The sequence below is a fragment of the Netta rufina genome, assembly GCF_964035555.1.
Source record: "Netta rufina genome assembly, chromosome: Z".
Classification (NCBI taxonomy): domain Eukaryota; kingdom Metazoa; phylum Chordata; class Aves; order Anseriformes; family Anatidae; genus Netta; species Netta rufina.
In genome coordinates, this window is record NC_140126.1 from 26,586,727 (window position 1) to 26,604,220 (window position 17,494).

Below are 17,494 nucleotides of genomic sequence, written 5' to 3' on the forward strand. Positions count from 1 at the left end.
CACAAACTCATTTTACAGTATAGAGTAAGTCTGTTGATTTAACTGCTTATAGGTGTAAACACTTGGAAGGATGAAGAACCACAGCACAAAATCCTGCATACACCTTTGAAAGCCAGTTTTTTTACCAAAAGCTAGTAATTATACTGGAGTGATTGTAGTGCTCACTTGAACAAAAATGCTTACCTAAGGTTTCTTTTTTTTTTTTTCTCCTTCCTAAAATGCTAGCTGCCCGTCTTAGGAAAGTTGAAAAGTCCTGTTATGGCATACTTCACTGAGACTTCACTATATGTGTGCATAAGGTTGTACCGAGATTCAACACATTCTCAGACATAAAGAGGCCCACCTCGGCATGCGCAGGAGACTACAGCCTCCAAGAGAAGAGGGAGGGGGCACCAACTCTCCGAGGTCGTGCTTACTGGTGTGCTGCAGAGATAACAGGGAAGAGATTTCCTGCTATACTCCAGCTCCACGCGAGATGGCAGTCCTCCCCTTGCAAGCTAGAGACTGGTACCTCTTTATAACAGGGCCTCAGGGGAGAAAATCATGGTTGAGGGGTCTCTCACTAGTAAATTTCAGAGAATGCCAATTTCCCTCCAAGCAGTTTACCAAAAATGTCATCCACCCCCACTCACCACCCCTCTTTCAGCCAAGAAAACCATTTCAGTCTGTCCATATTTCTTCTTTTCCTGAGCAGACTGCTATTCCAGTGTGCAGTAAACCACTGTGCTGCAGTTCCGGTAGACCTCTGTATTGCAAAGGTCTGGTTTCTGTGGAGGAGGTAACGTGATGAGGCAGCACCTTTCAATTTCCCAGAATAAAGAATAGGGGGAAACTGTAGCTGCGTGCTAGAGAAATGGGGATAGTTTCTGAAGATAGGGTTGGAGATTGAAGAAGTGTAGAGAAAGAAGACTAGTTTTGAAAGAGGCATAATGAGCCACTGTGGTTTATGCACGTGGAGGGGAGGCAGGTTTGAGCTATGCCAGACTCCAGTCGCTGGAGAGAAGCCCATATGCAACATGGACAGTGGCTCCTGCCTTCCCTTACTGACACCTGCTTGCTGCTCCAGACACAAGCTGAGCAATTTCACTGATACTATGAATATCCATGGTACCCCATGAATTGATGGTATCAGTGAGGGACATGTTCTGTTCCATTTCTCACCTTCCCCCTCCCTAAGGCACATTGCTCAAAGGAAATCATAAACACTCTGAAAAGCCACAATCAAATCCGTAATCTATATCCTGCTGGGCTGATTGATACCTATCTACAGCTCCATCACTGCCTTGGTACTACTTCAAATACTTCAAATGCAAAATCAGGGAGCCAGAGATTGGGTCAAAGTGATGCTGCCAAGTCTACTTTGGTACTGTGCCTTATTTATGATGTGCTGGCACATCATCAGCCAAGAAAAATTGTCCTGTGGATCACAGCAGTATAAAACCTATGTTTAAGCAAAGGCTCTTTTCAAATGCCCCAGGCTATGGCCTGTTGATAACCATTTTAACATAATTTTAATTTTAATTTTGACTTCCACGCACATTAGCAGCATTAATAATTTGGAAATACTTGGTCTGCGGCCAAAGCAGATGGAGTAATGCAACACACTCCTGAAAGCCATAGCTGGCCCATATTCACCCAGATGATTTGTCTCTGTTACTCCATTATTCCATTAAAGTCACTGGAAATACACCATGGATGAAACATATTTAATTTTCTCCTCTGATTTGTTATCTGCCCTAAATTACACGAGGAATAAAATATTTCTGACTAGATATAAAAGGGAAGTAATTGTTACCTGTGCCAATTTAGATGTTCATTGGATAAATTAAATGTGATTTTTGCATGACGTGAAAGAAAAGGAGCCTAAACAAAACAAAACAAAACAAACAAACAAAACCAGATGAAAAGATGGAAAGAACGCAGGCATTTTTTTCTCTTATCTTTGTATGTAGTGCAGTGGAAAGAATCTATTAGAATTTTACCGTAATAATTTGTAAAACAATTTCCACTACATAAACAAAATTAAGAAGTAATCAAATCATGCTAGAGATAGCCTGTGGTATAAATATTTGCAAAGGAAGTTTGTGTCTGTGTCAGTTTGCTTAATTGATTTCATTTCAGAGTAACTAAAAATGTACTGACTGTAAACATAAATGACTGTAAGACTTCTTTAATCCCATGGTAATTAATTCTTTGGCTTGCGAGAGTTGCGTATTTCTCTTTTGGGAAGGATTGTTCAGCAAAAATTCCAGATTTTTACTATCTAAAGGTTAATGAAAAAAAAAAAATCAATCCTTGAAGATTCTTTTGTTTTCCTATTATGGTTTGTCTTTTGAGAAAAGGAAGTAAATGAATGTATATAGATACACGAACTTTGAAAATGCAAGCATTTACACAGACCTCTAAACCTTTGGCTTTGACACAGCAATTTTTTTTGTTTGCAATAAGGGAAGTCCCAGTGTTATCTAATCCTCTTAGTTAACTAAAGCACTTATCAGCTTAGTAATGTTGCACTTAAACAAGAAGCTTCCTCTTCATTCTGGGAATGTCTTCATAGTCATTTGTTGTTCTGACTGGAAAGAGGTTTCTCAGACCTGTCTGCTTTTGTGTAGCTTTATTTTTAGGTACAGTACCTATCTGTTTAAGTACTTTCAAGTATGCCAGTAAACAATGTCATATTTATTACCAAGCAATTTTAAATATATGCAATATTAGATTAATTAGTTACAGTAATTACCTCCATGAACGGCACCAATCTGAACTGGAAGGACAAAACGTAATGTGTAAATTTGATTCCAACTCCTCAAATTCCTGTTTTGTTTTGTTTTTTAGGGCGGATGAGGAGATGGCAGAGTGCTTAAGTGTAGGGGCACAGGGCATTAGAGTAGGGGTCTGCTACAGGCCACCTGATCAGGAAGACCAAGCAGATGAGGTCCTGTGTAGACAGGTAGAAGCAGCCTCATGTTCACAAGCCCTGGTCCTCATATGGGGGACTTCAACTACCCTGATAGCTGCTTTTTCCCACCCTTAACATTCCATAATAAGCCCAGTGCAATCCTGAAGTGTTTTTCCTCAGCATCTGATAATGTCCCACAGTTATGGGACAACCTGGGGGCCCGGGCACGGTGTCCCTTCCTCTGAGTCTTCAACTTGGCTTCCCACCGTCCCGCATGCCCCTGTGCTCCTCTGTGGAGGTGGGCTTCTGGCAGGCTGGTGGCTCCTGTGGTGGCCCTGGGACAGCGTATGCGTGGGCTCCCCTCCCTGACATTGCCCCCTGCGGGGGTGCAGAGGAGCTTTTTTCCACAGCAGCACACTGTGCCAACAGGAAACCTGCCGGCTTATCAGGAGGGGTGCTCACCTGCCACCCATCTGCTGGTCTACAGCCCCGCAAAAATAAATAAATAAATAAATAAATAAAATAAAATAATGCTAAGAGTGTACAGGAGATGGCAGTGCCTGACATTTATGGCAGAGGGAGCAGAGATCATCCTCAGCATGCCCCAGTACCCATCTGTGTGTGATTACATTGAGTTTCCTTGAATTTCCTGAAGCACTTAGCAGTGCCTCAGCGCACGTTTTCGTTCTTTAGCTCACGAGTGCCCTGAGCAATGTCCCTGCTTGGGGGCTGAAGTCTTTTGGGAAAGTTACGGGAGCAGCTGCGGGAGCCACGCACCCGGTGCTGCGCTTCCCAAGGGCGGCGGTGGCGGCAGAGGTGCCGGGGGGGTGGGGGGGGACACCCCGGGGCACCCCGTTCCGCTTTCGGTTTTATTTCCCGTCAGCGCCGGGCGTTCAGGAATGGGAAAGCCTCGGGGGCAGCTGCCTGACTCCCGGCACGATGCCTCAGCCGCCCGGGGGTGTTTTTCAGGCCCCTTCGTGGCCGCCCGAGGACCGCAGCTCGCAGCACTTCCCGGCGGCCGGGGGCTGAGGGCTGGCGCTGAGCGCGGAGGCCGGGCCGGGCCGGGCCGGGCTGGGGCGGGCCGGAGCCGCCTCCAGCCGCCCCGCACAGCCCCGGCAGCAGCCGCCGGGGCCGGCAGGGAGCGAGGCGGCCGCGGCAGGTAGGGGGGAGCCGGGCCGGGAGGCAGCGGGGGGGTCGCGGTGGTGGTGGGGAGGGGGGGGGCCGGGACCGCCGCCCGGAGACCACGGGGAGCAGCGACGGGCGGGGGAGGGGGGGTCTCCGTCTGTGCTGTGGGGCAGCAACACCCCTCCCGAAAAATAGAGAGAAAAAAAGCCACCCCCCAAAAAAACAAACAAACAAACAAAAAAACACCACTGCAGTTGTCTATGCTATAAAATGTGTATATATATATATATATATATATACACATATACACACACACATATATATACGCAGCCATCGTTTATGCTATAATACATTGTATATAATTGTCTATACACTGTATCTGTATACCTACCTATAAAATATATATATATACATATACTTACATATATATATATATATATATATATATATGTAACTGTAAAAATAACCTCCGTGGTCTTTTGCTTGCTGCTAAACACTTGGATGGAAAGTCCAGCCCTGTGAGCTCAAGGCAAGCAATGAAAAAGGGGAAACTGAATTAATGACTCTGAGGGCTGGCTACGACAATGGCTTTTGTGGTCTCAAAGTCATAACTTCACAGATTTTTTTTTTTAATTTTTTTTTTGCGCCTTTGTTTCTGAAAAAAACAAAATGTCAGTAAATGTGTTTTTAAGCACAGAAGAAACCAGTGGAAATAAGACTTCATCAGTCTCACCTATTGTGGAAATCCACCCCCTCAGCCTGCTAAGGTAGTTTCAGGTTATGAGAACCTAAAGGTTACATTCAGCTGTTTCACATACTGCTGTCATGTTCCTCCCACACTTGAAGCAAAAAGCCCAGCTCTTACCAATTTTGTCTGTTACGTGCTTTTGCTTCCATGACAGGTACTGAGTAGGCTGCCAGGTAGAAAGAAGAAAACATTTCCTGAAAACTTTGAAGTGGTCATTTCACAGTATTTTAACTCATCGGAGAATCTCAAATGTTTTTTGAGATGCGTGAAGGCAACATAGGTGAGTGAACTTACACTGAAATACATTTAAAGTCATATTTTGTGCTGTTGACAAGGTTATCCCGTTAACAGTGAGCAGGTTAATGTAAGTAGCATCTTTTGGCTTTTCATGCTTGTTTTTTTATCATTATTATTTATTTATTTATTTATTTTTGCTAAGCTAACACACAGGCTTAACAAGTCTTGTACCACACAGTGGCACAGCAAGAGGCATGACCATGCTCTGATCTTGTAGAGCGAGGATCTGTTATCCCGGAGAAGGGTAGACGGTGCTCTTCAGTTTATTCCTATTTATGACCTTCACACACGCAATACGTTGTGCAGAAATTTCCAGTCATTGTTAGTTCAGTACCACACATGGTAAAAACTGTCGCTTGGTATTAACATACTAAGGGCTGTTGCTCACATATTGCTGTAATGAGATGATATGTTTCTTAAAATGTCTATGGCATTTTATGTACTAATTTTCCCAACAGTGTCTTGTTACTGTGAACCACTGGTAGCAATAGAGAATTTTCCCCAGTGGGGAATTTTCCTGTTATGGGGAAGTTTCCTGAAGGAGTAGGTGGAGTTAATCAACATTTAAGTGCTGTCACAAGAAGACTTGGTCAAATAGTTCTGTTCTTCCTGTCATCTCCATTGGATTGTGAGGAAACCAAACAGGCAGCAACACTGAAGACTACTTTTTGCTGTGAATATCTTTTTGCTTTTATGGAACGGTGTTATCCATAGATACCAGAAATCATCAGAAGGAAAGAAGGGGCATTTTGGTAGGCTCTGTAAGAAAAACAGTGAGCTTTGGTGAAGATCTTTGATTGGCGTCTGGGTCTCAAGCAGGTTCAGCTGAGCCAGCTAGTGTCTGCTTCTGCTCAGGGTAAAAAAGAAGAAAGGTCTGTAATGGTTACTGCAGCAAGTTTTTTCGCATGCATTTGGATTTGACCTGGACCTACTTTTCTTCTCCCTGGAAGTGAAAAATTGATTACAACCGCATACTTTCTTGGTCTTGAGGAATTTTGTAAGTAATACTCATACATTTTTTGTGTGTAGCAAGGCTTGTCTTCCTCTGCAATGGGAGAAAGTGTAGAAATTAGAGTTTTACAATTTCAGGATAGAGTCGCAGGTCTGAGAACCATAGAAGAGCTTACTGGCTATCATTATCATCCCTCTCCCAGCAGTTAATCAGAACACCTCTCCTGGAGGTAATGCCTACACAATAGCGGGTACCATAGGCAATGCATGCCCAGGTATGATTATCATCCCATGACAGTAGTCCACATGCTGTTTTTTTCTGGGCAGCCTCTCAGCTCTGGTCTCTGTCTGCTTTGAAGAGAGTAGACTGTGTTTTGGGCATGAGCATACTGCAGCTCCGGTCATTCTGCCATTGGGAGCACAGAACACCTGCACACTTACTCGGTCAGTGTCAGAGGCTCACTGTGCTGTAGGATGTGTTAGAGTAAGTACAATCAGGGCACACTTGTGAGACCAGTATTTCTCTATCTTGTTTGAGCAGCTTTGCTCTGGAGCTTAGTTGGAGTGCTGACCTGCTTTGTTTCTTAGGCAGTGGCATAATGACAGAGGCATTTTGATGCATGTGCGTCACCAGAAACTCATAGGTACCCACAGGCAGCAAGTTGCTAGTGCTTTTGAGAACATCATTTGTGGTTAAAGAATGAATTGGGTACCTAACCACATAAAGAATTTATTCATCAACGGAACAAATCTTTCATCATGAGGGTCTCTGTTTTTTCCTGTCCTTTTTAGGAGAATGTCCCATGTGTTAGATTGGATCCCTTTCTCAGCTCCATCTGTATTGCCTTCTGCAAATGTCCTGTTGGGATCAGGGAGCATCTGTCAGAGGAAAAGAGTAGCTTGAATCAAATTCTCTTGAAGCTAATCCTCTTAATCTAAGTTACTGTGAAGTCACATGTCTTAATGACTCAGGGCAATATGGTTAATTTTTTATCATCTTAATGTTGAAAACCAAAGAAAGAAAAACACTTACAATGGTAGGATTTGCAGTCCAGTGAGAATTTAAGGAGTTAGGAAATTTGATGGTTATCACAGTTGCCTAATTTCTTATGCAAATGCTGAAACCACCACTAGAAAACGGTTGAATGCAATCTTTCCTTATTTCTGTGTCTGTTTGGGTATCCAAAATGCAAGTTTTATTTAGATAAAAACTTAGAGTTCTCTGTACTCACAAAAGATTTCCGTTAAAGTCAGCTTAATTTTTTCTTGAGAGTGATTTGAAAAATGATGGCACTGTTTGGTCCTAGTACTGCTCTGACTTAAAATGCACGTGCAGTGGGCACGTGAAGGTGAGTGTGAGAATTGACGTGAATCAGTGTTTTCTAAGTTTAAGTGTTGTCTAGGAGTATAAAAGCCATATCAGTAAAGAGGGGAAGGAATCTCTTGGAAAATTGATGTAATTTGCATACTCAGAGGTAAAGCAGCAGAAATTCAAGAAAGCAGAGTTTGTAGGCTTTCTGTGTCACTGTTTTACAAAGGCACTGTTGTGTGAATGCTCATGAAGTTGTTACTTACCACATAAATTCCACTCAGAATATGTGCAACTTCACAAGCCCTGTGATCAGGACTGTGAAACCAGGTGTCATAAAGTGGGTTGTGTTCACAGTACATTAAAGTAAGGCCAACTGGTGGGAAGAACTGAGTTCTGTTCCCTCCAGTGAATGCGTGTAGAAAAAATCCTCCCTCCTCTTCAAGCAGGAAGGACACTTCCTTCTACGGTTTATTGGAACATCTGGGAATTTGTGAGTAATTGTTTAGTAATTGATGGAAGTGATAAAATCCATGTTTCACCATAAGCAAGGAATTTGTTTAAAGGAAATGAACATAGTTGCTCTTCCTGGACCCGTCCAGGAAGGACCCACCCCTGCCTGACCCAAACACAATTTTGTCATCCCTTTTACTAGAGTGGAACTCAGTGCCTTGTGTCTAGTTCTTTGTGTGGAGTGAGTGTGAAGTATATTTTACAGTGAAAGTTAGAAAACAAGCAGAGATTAATGTTCTTTGATTATTTTATCATTTTAGGTTCTACCTACATCATGGAAAAGCCTTTGCTTCTGTATATGTTTTCATTCTACTGGTGTTTCCTAAATGGTAAGAAGCTGAGTTGTAAGAAGTAGCAGAACTATTTAAGTGTCTTTCTTTTCTACGTGTAGGCATGGAAATGTTAACCTCTCAGTTTTCCTGCAGGTGTTGGTGTTTGGGGTTTTTTAGCTTACTGTTTTACATAGAAAGGTCATCATATGCTTTTACATTAAACTAGATTAATGTGCTTAATATGGACGGTTTGATATGGGGGCAGGTTAAAATCCTTGTCAGTGTTCAGCCCAGACAGTAATTACGACAAGGTACTATTTGCATTACACGAAATTTTCTTTTGTGGCAGTGTGAGGCTTGAGAATTGTTACGTATTTTTGAAAATCCTGTGTAAAAAGAATTGACGTTTATATGAACAGAACATTCTCATAAGAGGCACTAACAATTGCCTGGTACTGTAGTGGTGTTCTGAAAGCAACATCTGAGGGGGTGTGTGCATGCATACAGCTATTTTTAATATACACATACTGCTTTTTTGTGCATTTGTGCACAAAGCAGGTTTCTGCAGGTATAAATAGCTCTGTTTGTGAACAAACGTGGGAAAATGCATGCAAAAAAGTTTAACTTTAAGAACATGGCAGATACTTTTAGTCCTTAAAATGTCATGTATACTTATATATACGGTGTGTTTGATAAAGCATGACTTTCAAAATTAGGCTTATAATTGGAAAATTAAGTTTTTTTTCAAATTTTGTTTTTCAGCTTTATTCACTGTTGAAGCTCCCCAGTCACTCTACATCGTGGAACTAGGCAACAATGTGACCATGGAATGCACATTTCCAGTGAATGGGAAATTAAAGTTTAGAGATCTAAGTGTCAGCTGGGAAAAAAAAGATGAACTTGGAAAGGATGTGTATGTACTTTTCAAAGGGGAGGAAGACTTCAAAAGTCAGCACAGTGACTTTAGGGGGAGAATAAAATTGTCGAAAGAGAATCTGAAGCTGGGGCAGTCTCTCCTTCAGATCATGGACGTGAAGCTCAGAGATGCAGGGCTTTACCGCTGTCTTATTGACTATGGGGGAGCTGACTACAAGACCATCAATCTGAAGGTTCAGGGTGAGTTCTAACACAGGATGTTCACTGCTAGATGATACTGTTGAAAGATTTTGGGGGCATCCTGGAAGGAAGGCGTGTCTGCACTAGCATTTCAAGAAAGCTCTCTGGAGACAGGAAAAGCCTCGTGGCCACTGCACAGCTGTCTTCATCTATGTGGAATCCATGTTCTGTCCTTTATTTTCCAGACATATGGTATGGCAAAAACCATTTAGACAGAGCAAAGATCAGAAAGCTATTGCAACTTCCAGAACAGTGTCAACACTGTAATAAACCCTGTATCTCAATTACTGTAGAGACACACAACAGTGATATTTACTTTTTCTGTCAATCAGGAGTATTATTTACAGAAGCCAAGGTTGGCCCAAGCACAGAAACTTGGCCCAAGGGCCTTATCCTTGGGGATAAAGAAAAGGTATCTTGCTTATATGTGTTGTTCTTTTAGCTTCCTCCTGGTAATCATCTTATTTAATTTCTTTAGCTCCTTATAGAAACATAACCCAAGGAGTGGTGAGCACAGGACACAAGGAATGGAAGTTAACCTGTCAATCAGAAGGATACCCAAAAGCTGAAGTGATATGGCAAAATGGAGAATATGAGGATTTGACTGATAAGGCAGATACAAGTTATGAAACTGGAAGTGACCAGCTGTATCGTGTAACAAGTACACTCACAATCAAAAATAGGACTCACGAGAATTTTCGTTGTATCTTCTGGAATAAGGAGCTTCAAAAAAATACATCTGCAATTTTATACATAGCAGGTAACTTTTGTAAATTTCATTTAAAGTAATGCATTTTAAGATATTCTGTAATTTTGTCCCAGTTGGATCAGACATTTTTTTTTTTCCTGTGTAATTTTGAAAAGGCTAAAAAGAAATACCTGTGTGTTACATTTTTCTATTAATGTACACTTCCACCATACCAACATGTTCATTATGCTTGTGTGGAAGGATCTAGTTGTTCCATGGTTAAAATTTTGCATGACCTACACAAATTTCACCTACATGGTAATTGCGTATGAACCTGTTAAAAATGTTCAATTATTTGAAAAGCTTGTAGCTTTTAAAACTTTCAAAAAAGTCTAGAAATGAGACCTTTCCATGTAAATTAAATACACCTTTCAAAAACCATTCTGTTTTGATGATGAGTAAATTTGAACAAACCGGTCTTTTCCTATGAATACAGCTTTTGCTGTGACCATATTTAATTTTAACAAATTTCACACAAATATTTTTCCTGATAAAATGTGGATTGAGGGAAGATACACAAAGACCAATACAATTTCCTATTAGACCTTTTAATTGGGTACCACACCTACTACTTTTGCTTACTCTTCCTTTTTGCATTGTACTTATGATATGGTTCAGCTAGGCTGGAGAGCCAGCTCACAAGCGATATTACTGTTTATCAGACTGTTACTCTGGTCATTTCCATGGTCCACTTCCTTGTGCAGTCTTAAAAATGATGGTGCTGGCATGCTTTTTGGGAGTGACAAGGGTGGAAACAGTCAGCTCATAGAAGGAAAGCTATGTAAGCCTTTCAAAGGGTGGTGAGAGGGTGAGTTCAGTTCTGACAAGAAATGCATCTGGGTTTCAAGGAAGCCACCTGTATGCATTATAGCTTTACCACAACACAGGGACTCTTTCTCTAACAGCTGTTTCCTGTAGTCCTGACAGAAGGACTTTAAGCTGGATGTAGACTTTGTACCTTGGTGATAAACAGGATTTGTGACAGGAAGGAAAGGCACTATCATATGGAATACAGGAAGGAAAGATAGATGTGAATATGTTCTATCTCTTTTGCCTTTAATGGGGTAACGAGATACGCTGAAGCGCATCATCAGCACCAGGTGATGCTGATGCAAACTAAAAGTCTGTTACCACGTCCATCTAGAATGCTCATAGCAAAAGTAATAGGATGAAAATGAAAGAAAAAGGGAGAAGCTTATGTAATTCTGCAATGTCTTTCCCCTACTTGTTTTTCCTGAAGATTCAGCTGATGATGTGCTTCGGCCTGAGAGCAGACGCTTTGTTGGGGCAATTGTCATCGTGATTGCTCTCGTTGGATCAGTGCTATTTATTCTCTGCATAAGAAAAGGTATTCAAGTTATTTATTTTGGTGTATGGCAGTTGCTATCAATCTGTTCTGTTGATTCATCCTCAAAGAGGTGAGATGAAATAATAAAAGCCTCCCTTAGATCCTTCATCCTGAAACCATTCATTTTTTACCACAGTTTATTTTTGTTTCCTCACCTGATCTAATCAGATGCTAGCTGTTAAGTTAGCAGAGTGGAAGAGGTTGTCAGTCCCTCACAGACCATTTACCATGGATCGTTATTACTTTTTCTTACAGGTAATGAGGTAGAGCAATACGATTAGTATTTAATCTGTTGAACCACCAAAGCAGAGTTTATGCACCTAGTAGAAATGGAAGCTATTCTGTGTCCTCCCTTTTAACTGGGGACCTGAATGCTCAGAACAGATAGGGCACTTTCATTTTTTTTTTTTTTAAAGATTTTTTGCTGCAATCTCTGAACTGTGTGCATTTTTTTTTTTAATGATCTGTTATGGACTGTAGATATATCTCCATTTTGGCTAAAATACCATTAAAATGGTACATTACACATGAAGTGATATGTCCAACATTTTGAGTCTGAAAGATTATTTTTTTTTTTCACAAGAGGTTTGCACTGAAGCTTGATACCTCTTGTTCCATTTCTTTGTTCAGTTTTGAGGTTTTTCAGTTCACTTGACTGACTTGAATTGGATATTTTCAGCATCACACTACACTGAAAGCATTGGCAGTAATTTGTTTTAATTTGCTACAAGCCAGAGGAAAACCTTGGAGAACTAATTTTAATGTGTTCATGCATGAAAATAATACACTTATGCACCAAGATTAAAAAAAAAAGTGTGAAATGTGTCGCATAACCTGAAGTAAGTACTTTATACACACACACACATACATCCCTTCCTTATGGGATGATGGATTTGTTCAAGGATTTTGTAATCAGTGATACTTTTTTACTTTTTAGCACATACAATAAAGTCATTCAAACCTCAGAACATTCATTGGGACTCATTTGAAAATATCAGAAGGAAAGCGTCTTTTTCTGAACATTCTATTTTTGGCTGGAACTCTTCCTCAAATTATAATAAATTTGTGATTTTTATTTTTTTATCTTATCTATAGCTATAGCTCCTTTTTTTTTTTTTCCTTCCAAATAGTTTTTGAGCTTTTTTTTTTCTTGTCAAGCTTCATGCAGAAAAAAAGTACTAGAGGCATTGATACAGTACTCTTAGCATTGTAGTAACGTACTGACATGATTCAGTTAAATGTTACTAGATGAAAATGAACAAGACAGTAACCTGAGTTCTTCTTTTGAAATTCCCCAATTTTATAGTAGATGTAAATGGGTAGCTGCCATGAAATTAAGCTGGAACTAATGCAAAGGCTAGTTGCAATGTCATATCAAGGGTTGTCTCAAAACTTTGTACACTAAGAGAGATGTGCTTTCTCAGGCTGTGCACCAGAACTGGTTTTCCTGTCTGCCAGCTCTCTCTTTCCTAGTGAAAGTCAGAAACAGCACCAGTTTCTGGCTGCAAATAACACAAAACCACAACATCTACAGCGAGTCTTCATGTTCAAAATCCATGAAATACATGATAGAATTTAATGTGGATATTCACGTTACAAACTTATCTCATGAATAGATGCTATGGAAACATGTCCTGGGAGAAGTGTTCATAAAGTTTAGCAGGCTTGCAGGAGACGTTAACAGGCTGCAGTAAGGCTGTACGTAACCTACATGTCTAAGAGTATACTGCTAGGAACATAGTAGGAACAGGAGTAGAACATGAAAGTGGAAGAAGGGACAGCAAAATCCTTGACTTCTCTGAAGATTCCCATCTGGGGATTTCAGTGAAGGTCAGAAGTTTCCTAGGTTGCTTGAGTTTTCTTTATCATGTGCATGTATACATGATAATGTATATATATATATATATATATACATACATGTGTATTTGATTAACATGATATATGTGATTAACATGGTTATGCTATATATATGTGTGTCATAAACAACAAATTGATTGAGAAGCTAAAGTAGTGAGAGTGTTTTTCCTTTAAAACCCAGGCTATCCTAGATCAACAGCCAGATGATTCTTTAAGAACAGAACCTCCCTGGAAGATGTGCTTTTCCCCCCTTTTGTCTCCCTCCTTGTTCTCTGTTGCACAATATGTTCAAATTCTGGGTGAAAAAAAACTTTGAACGAGTACTTTTCTGTCATATTAGTATAGGATGCCAATGGTTTTGCAACTAGAAAGGAAACAAGAAGGAGAACTGGCAGACCACGGGCACTAAAGAGTACATCTTAAAGCCTTTGAAGAAGTGGAGAGTTTTGAGAACCATCATGACACTATGCTAAGAGTACCCTTCCTACCAGTGTGCTTAAGTCCGTACTAGATCTAAAATGAGTATTTTGCTTTTGATTTGTTTTTTGTCTCTTACTGTTTTTCAGCTAGTACAAGTAAGGACAAGAGAACGTGCATGGCTAACTCATCAATGAATATAGCAAGTATGTACTTATGGCATAAATCTATCTCAGTGTGACTCTTGTGGAAATAACTGAGAAATTATTCTTTAATTGAGAATCCATTCTGTCATGGTGACTACAATAGGCAAAACTACATTCAGCTGTTGTTTTGCTTTCTACTTTCTGTTTAAGTGACAAGTAGAAATTGAAGAGTCAGTTTTGATTACTCTGTTAACTTCTTGAAAAGAAAACGTGAAGAAAAAAAAAAGCATACCTGTTCTAGAAGCAGGTACAGTCTGTGATTTAGGAAGTCAGTGACAGGATGAGACCTGCTGCCTGGAACGTACACCTCAGTATGTTGGATGGCAGCACATCCTGGTGCATAGAATCTGATCTGGAGTTTTAGGTACATTGATCATGTGTTATTTCCAGTATTATAATGTGCGTTTGAGGCTGTTGAGAGGATCACAGAAAGTTCTCTAATAGCTTCTTTTTCCTCCTGTTGAGATACTAGTGCTAGTTAGTAAAGTTTACTGGATGACCAGTACCACGACAATTAGCAATGGAGGTGAAAGTGGAGACATTTAATATTTAAAGAGGGAGAGAAGAGATTAAAATCCTTTAGCCTTCTCTTGTGATGGCTTACAGTGGTTTTTTTGTGTGTGTTTTATTTGTTGTTTGGTTTTATTTAGAAACTGCTTTAAACTATACTACTCTATGAAAGTTAGTTCATATAGACTTTTTTTTTTTTTTTTTTTCCCCTGAAGAAAACTTCTTGTAACTATACTTGCCCCAAATGGACACGATATTTGGTATTAGTCTCTTCCCTGGCCTGTGTTTAAGTCACGTGCTTCCTGGTAGGCCTGAGACAGCACCTTTTTACAAAGATTTATCACTATATGAGTAGTTTAATTTGTGCTGACTGTTATCTGTATGTCTATGGTTTGTTTTAAGAGCTGCCAAAAGATAAGGATACACATGACTGGAGAGGTCCTCATATTGAAGAGGAAGAGTTGAAATGTAAGTATAAATGATAATGGTAAAAATAGTAGCAAATTTCACACAGCATAAATCATTTGTTGTCATCACGTCTAATGACCTAAGTCTGGATTCATGACTCTTGATTCATGGCTACTTTATCTAGTTCCTTGTTTCAACAGATAGAGTCTTCAAGAGCTTAGCCTTCTATTACCTCTTAGAAATTAACTGTCAGCTCTATCTGTCTGCTGGGAGATATATAAAAATAACTAATCTAGTTAAAAAAAAAAAAAAAGCCCTACAAAAGAAGATACGATATATAAATATACAAATTAGTCTTGTATCTAGCTCATATTTTTCTACAAAAATAGTTGTGCCAGCACAACCAAAGGAGTGATGGTGATGGTGGAGAGGGAGACCTGGAGACCTTGGCCCATCACTACCACTCAAGTGGTATCAAGCTATGAGATTCTGACACAGCAAAGCAAGAAAATAAGTAACTGAATCTCTGAAACCCCTGAAGTAGATCCTGGTGTAAACCAGAAAAGTGAAATTACTGAAGTTTTTCTTTCACCTTCTTTCTGACCTCTAAAGCACTTAAATTACATTCCATATCCCTCCTTGTTAAACCTTACAAACACCTAAACAAGGGCAAGCAGGTCCAGATCTGTGAGTCAAAATGTTAGGGCTTAAGGTTACACTGCTAGGGATACTGACAATAGGGCACTAGAAAATGTATTGGATTTTGAAAGAAAGAATGACTTAAGCCACAGAAATATCACTATTTATTCAGAGAGCACTTTCCACCTGTGTGTTTGAACTACCACTTTACTTCCTGCCATGTTCACCCTCTACATGACCTTTATATTAATTTCATTTTAGATCTTTCATTCTGACAATGAAAGGAATTTTTCTTGCTTCCACTAAACTCTGTGAAAGAGTCACAAAGCCATGAAATGTTCTGTTATTTTATCATTTTGTGATTTGATTTTTTTAATGTAATTCTTCCTTTTACAGATATACATATTGAGAAGACTTAGAGAAAGCAGGGGAAGTTTTCTGAAGGTTTGATGGTTCTGCTGTTCTGTGCTCTATGTATTCAGGGAGATACTAATATTTTGTTTTTATTCTGTGGTTGCAACCTTCTTCCATATTATTGTTACGTAGGAAAACTGCAGTGAAGTTAATAGAATTGTCATATCATAAAAGGCCCTTGGATTCAGGCCTCTGTATATGTGACTATGTATGAAAGTGTTTATTTAAATGTCCACATTTCTGCTTTCTCAATTTTATGCACTTTCAGGAACACATCCTATTTAAAAATGTCTTTAAGGTAAAGCACTTTAGGTCCATGACCATAAGGAATTTCATAGCTAATTCTTAAATAGTCCATTTTCTGCACTTTTTTTTTTTTTTTTTTTTTAACATGCCTGAGCTCTCAGTTCAGTGTAGAGATTTTTTCCTCCAGCTTGTAAAGAATGTTTTCAATACTTTGGTCCACATAAAAGATATGGGTGCAACAAGAGAAGGTGCCATACATACAGGGCATTTTTCTGTCTTCTTAACTGTAGATCTTAAAATATTGGTTACTCAGAGCTAAGTCTGAAATGGGCATTGTAACCTTCTTGATAACTGTGATTGGGAAATCATTAGATAATACTAAGTTCCTTTCTCTGAAAAAGTTGTTTTGGGGATTTTAATTTCCTTTTGATTTAGCTGGCACTACTTGGTTACTGCTTGTTACTCTTCTGATTTACCATTTGGGGATAATGCAACTCTTTGGACCTTCAGAAAGAGCAGCTCTTGATTTGGACTGCCTTTTTTTCATCCTGGCAACAGAGGAGGAACCTTCTCACTGTCAGGACATGAAATGTATGTTCTTGTGATTTAGTTCAGAAATGCTGATGGAATGTACTCCTGGATCCCACTTCCTAAGCTACTGCTTTGTTACATTTTTCAAGGTGCATAGCTTGTTTGTTTGTTTGTTTGTCATACACAGATCAAAATTATTTATTGCAATACTGTTCACAGTTATATTCCATTATATTTTTTTAATAAAATATGTTTCATTTTTCTTGTGGCTTTTTTTTTTTTCATCTTTGACTTGTTAATATGTGGTATTAGGACTACTCATGCTGTTTGTGGAAAACTCAGGTACCTGAGATTAGGGTGTAGACACACACTGTTCTCTGTGTGTCTCATTAGAGACGTATAGTCTCTGATGGCTCTCACAAAGACAAGACAGTGAATATCTGGAATCTCACTGGACTCAAATTATATTTTTTCAGTTTAAAGTAAGTTAGTTTGTTGTGCATTCCTAGAGATGCAAATGCAAGCCTCAGACCAGGTCTTCATTGCTAGTGGTTTCAATCTAGCTAATATAAAGTTGTATTTAGTATGTCTAAGTAAGCTGCCTTACAGAGAAGAGTATACAGAGAAATGCTTCTCATAATCAGTATTGCGACAGTAGACCTAAGTTAAGTGAAATAAGTTACTGTGAAGTGATTAATTCATTGCAGAGCTTGCATGTTCTCATACTGATTCATGCTGTTTGACTACAAGGATGCAATGTGAACTTGGACATCCCCTTCGGCTTCCCAAAACATTTTTGAAGCCTCTATTCTATTGTCACTGAAGGCAATGACCAATTTTCAATTACTCCTGGAGTCCAATAATTGCTTTAGAAATGCTACAGCCATGTGTAGAAAATTCACTGCCTCTCTGCACACACATACAGTTTCATATTACCATACAA

At 39.6% G+C, this 17,494-nt stretch overlaps 1 protein-coding gene across 2 annotated transcripts; it reads left to right on the forward strand.

Moving 5' to 3' along the window:
• The first annotated feature begins 3,803 nt into the window (after nucleotides 1–3,803).
• CD274 (CD274 molecule) lies at nucleotides 3,804–16,807 on the forward strand. 2 transcript variants are annotated; one of them, XM_084305745.1, is made up of 9 exons: nucleotides 3,804–4,055; nucleotides 4,924–5,049; nucleotides 8,100–8,168; nucleotides 8,874–9,227; nucleotides 9,706–9,987; nucleotides 11,216–11,323; nucleotides 13,747–13,803; nucleotides 14,716–14,781; nucleotides 15,757–16,807. In XM_084305745.1, exons 2-9 carry the CDS (start codon nucleotides 5,019–5,021, stop codon nucleotides 15,777–15,779), a joined length of 990 nt encoding a protein of 329 aa, XP_084161871.1. In that variant the 5' UTR covers nucleotides 3,804–4,055; nucleotides 4,924–5,018; the 3' UTR covers nucleotides 15,780–16,807. The 2 variants fall into 2 exon arrangements, with proteins under 2 accessions (XP_084161871.1, XP_084161872.1); XM_084305746.1 differs by lacking the exons at nucleotides 3,804–4,055; nucleotides 4,924–5,049 and adding an exon at nucleotides 5,667–6,063.
• Nucleotides 16,808–17,494: the final 687 nt, after the last annotated feature.

Bases quoted from the DNA above. Each gene is read 5' to 3' on its own strand.
- CD274 (XM_084305745.1), top strand. From the start codon at position 5,019: ATGTTTTTTGAGATGCGTGAAGGCAACATAG. The intron at 8,169-8,873 runs GTAAGAAGCTGA...TTTGTTTTTCAG, and splicing joins CTACTGGTGTTTCCTAAATG to CTTTATTCACTGTTGAAGCT. The intron at 9,988-11,215 runs GTAACTTTTGTA...TTTTTCCTGAAG, and splicing joins TGCAATTTTATACATAGCAG to ATTCAGCTGATGATGTGCTT.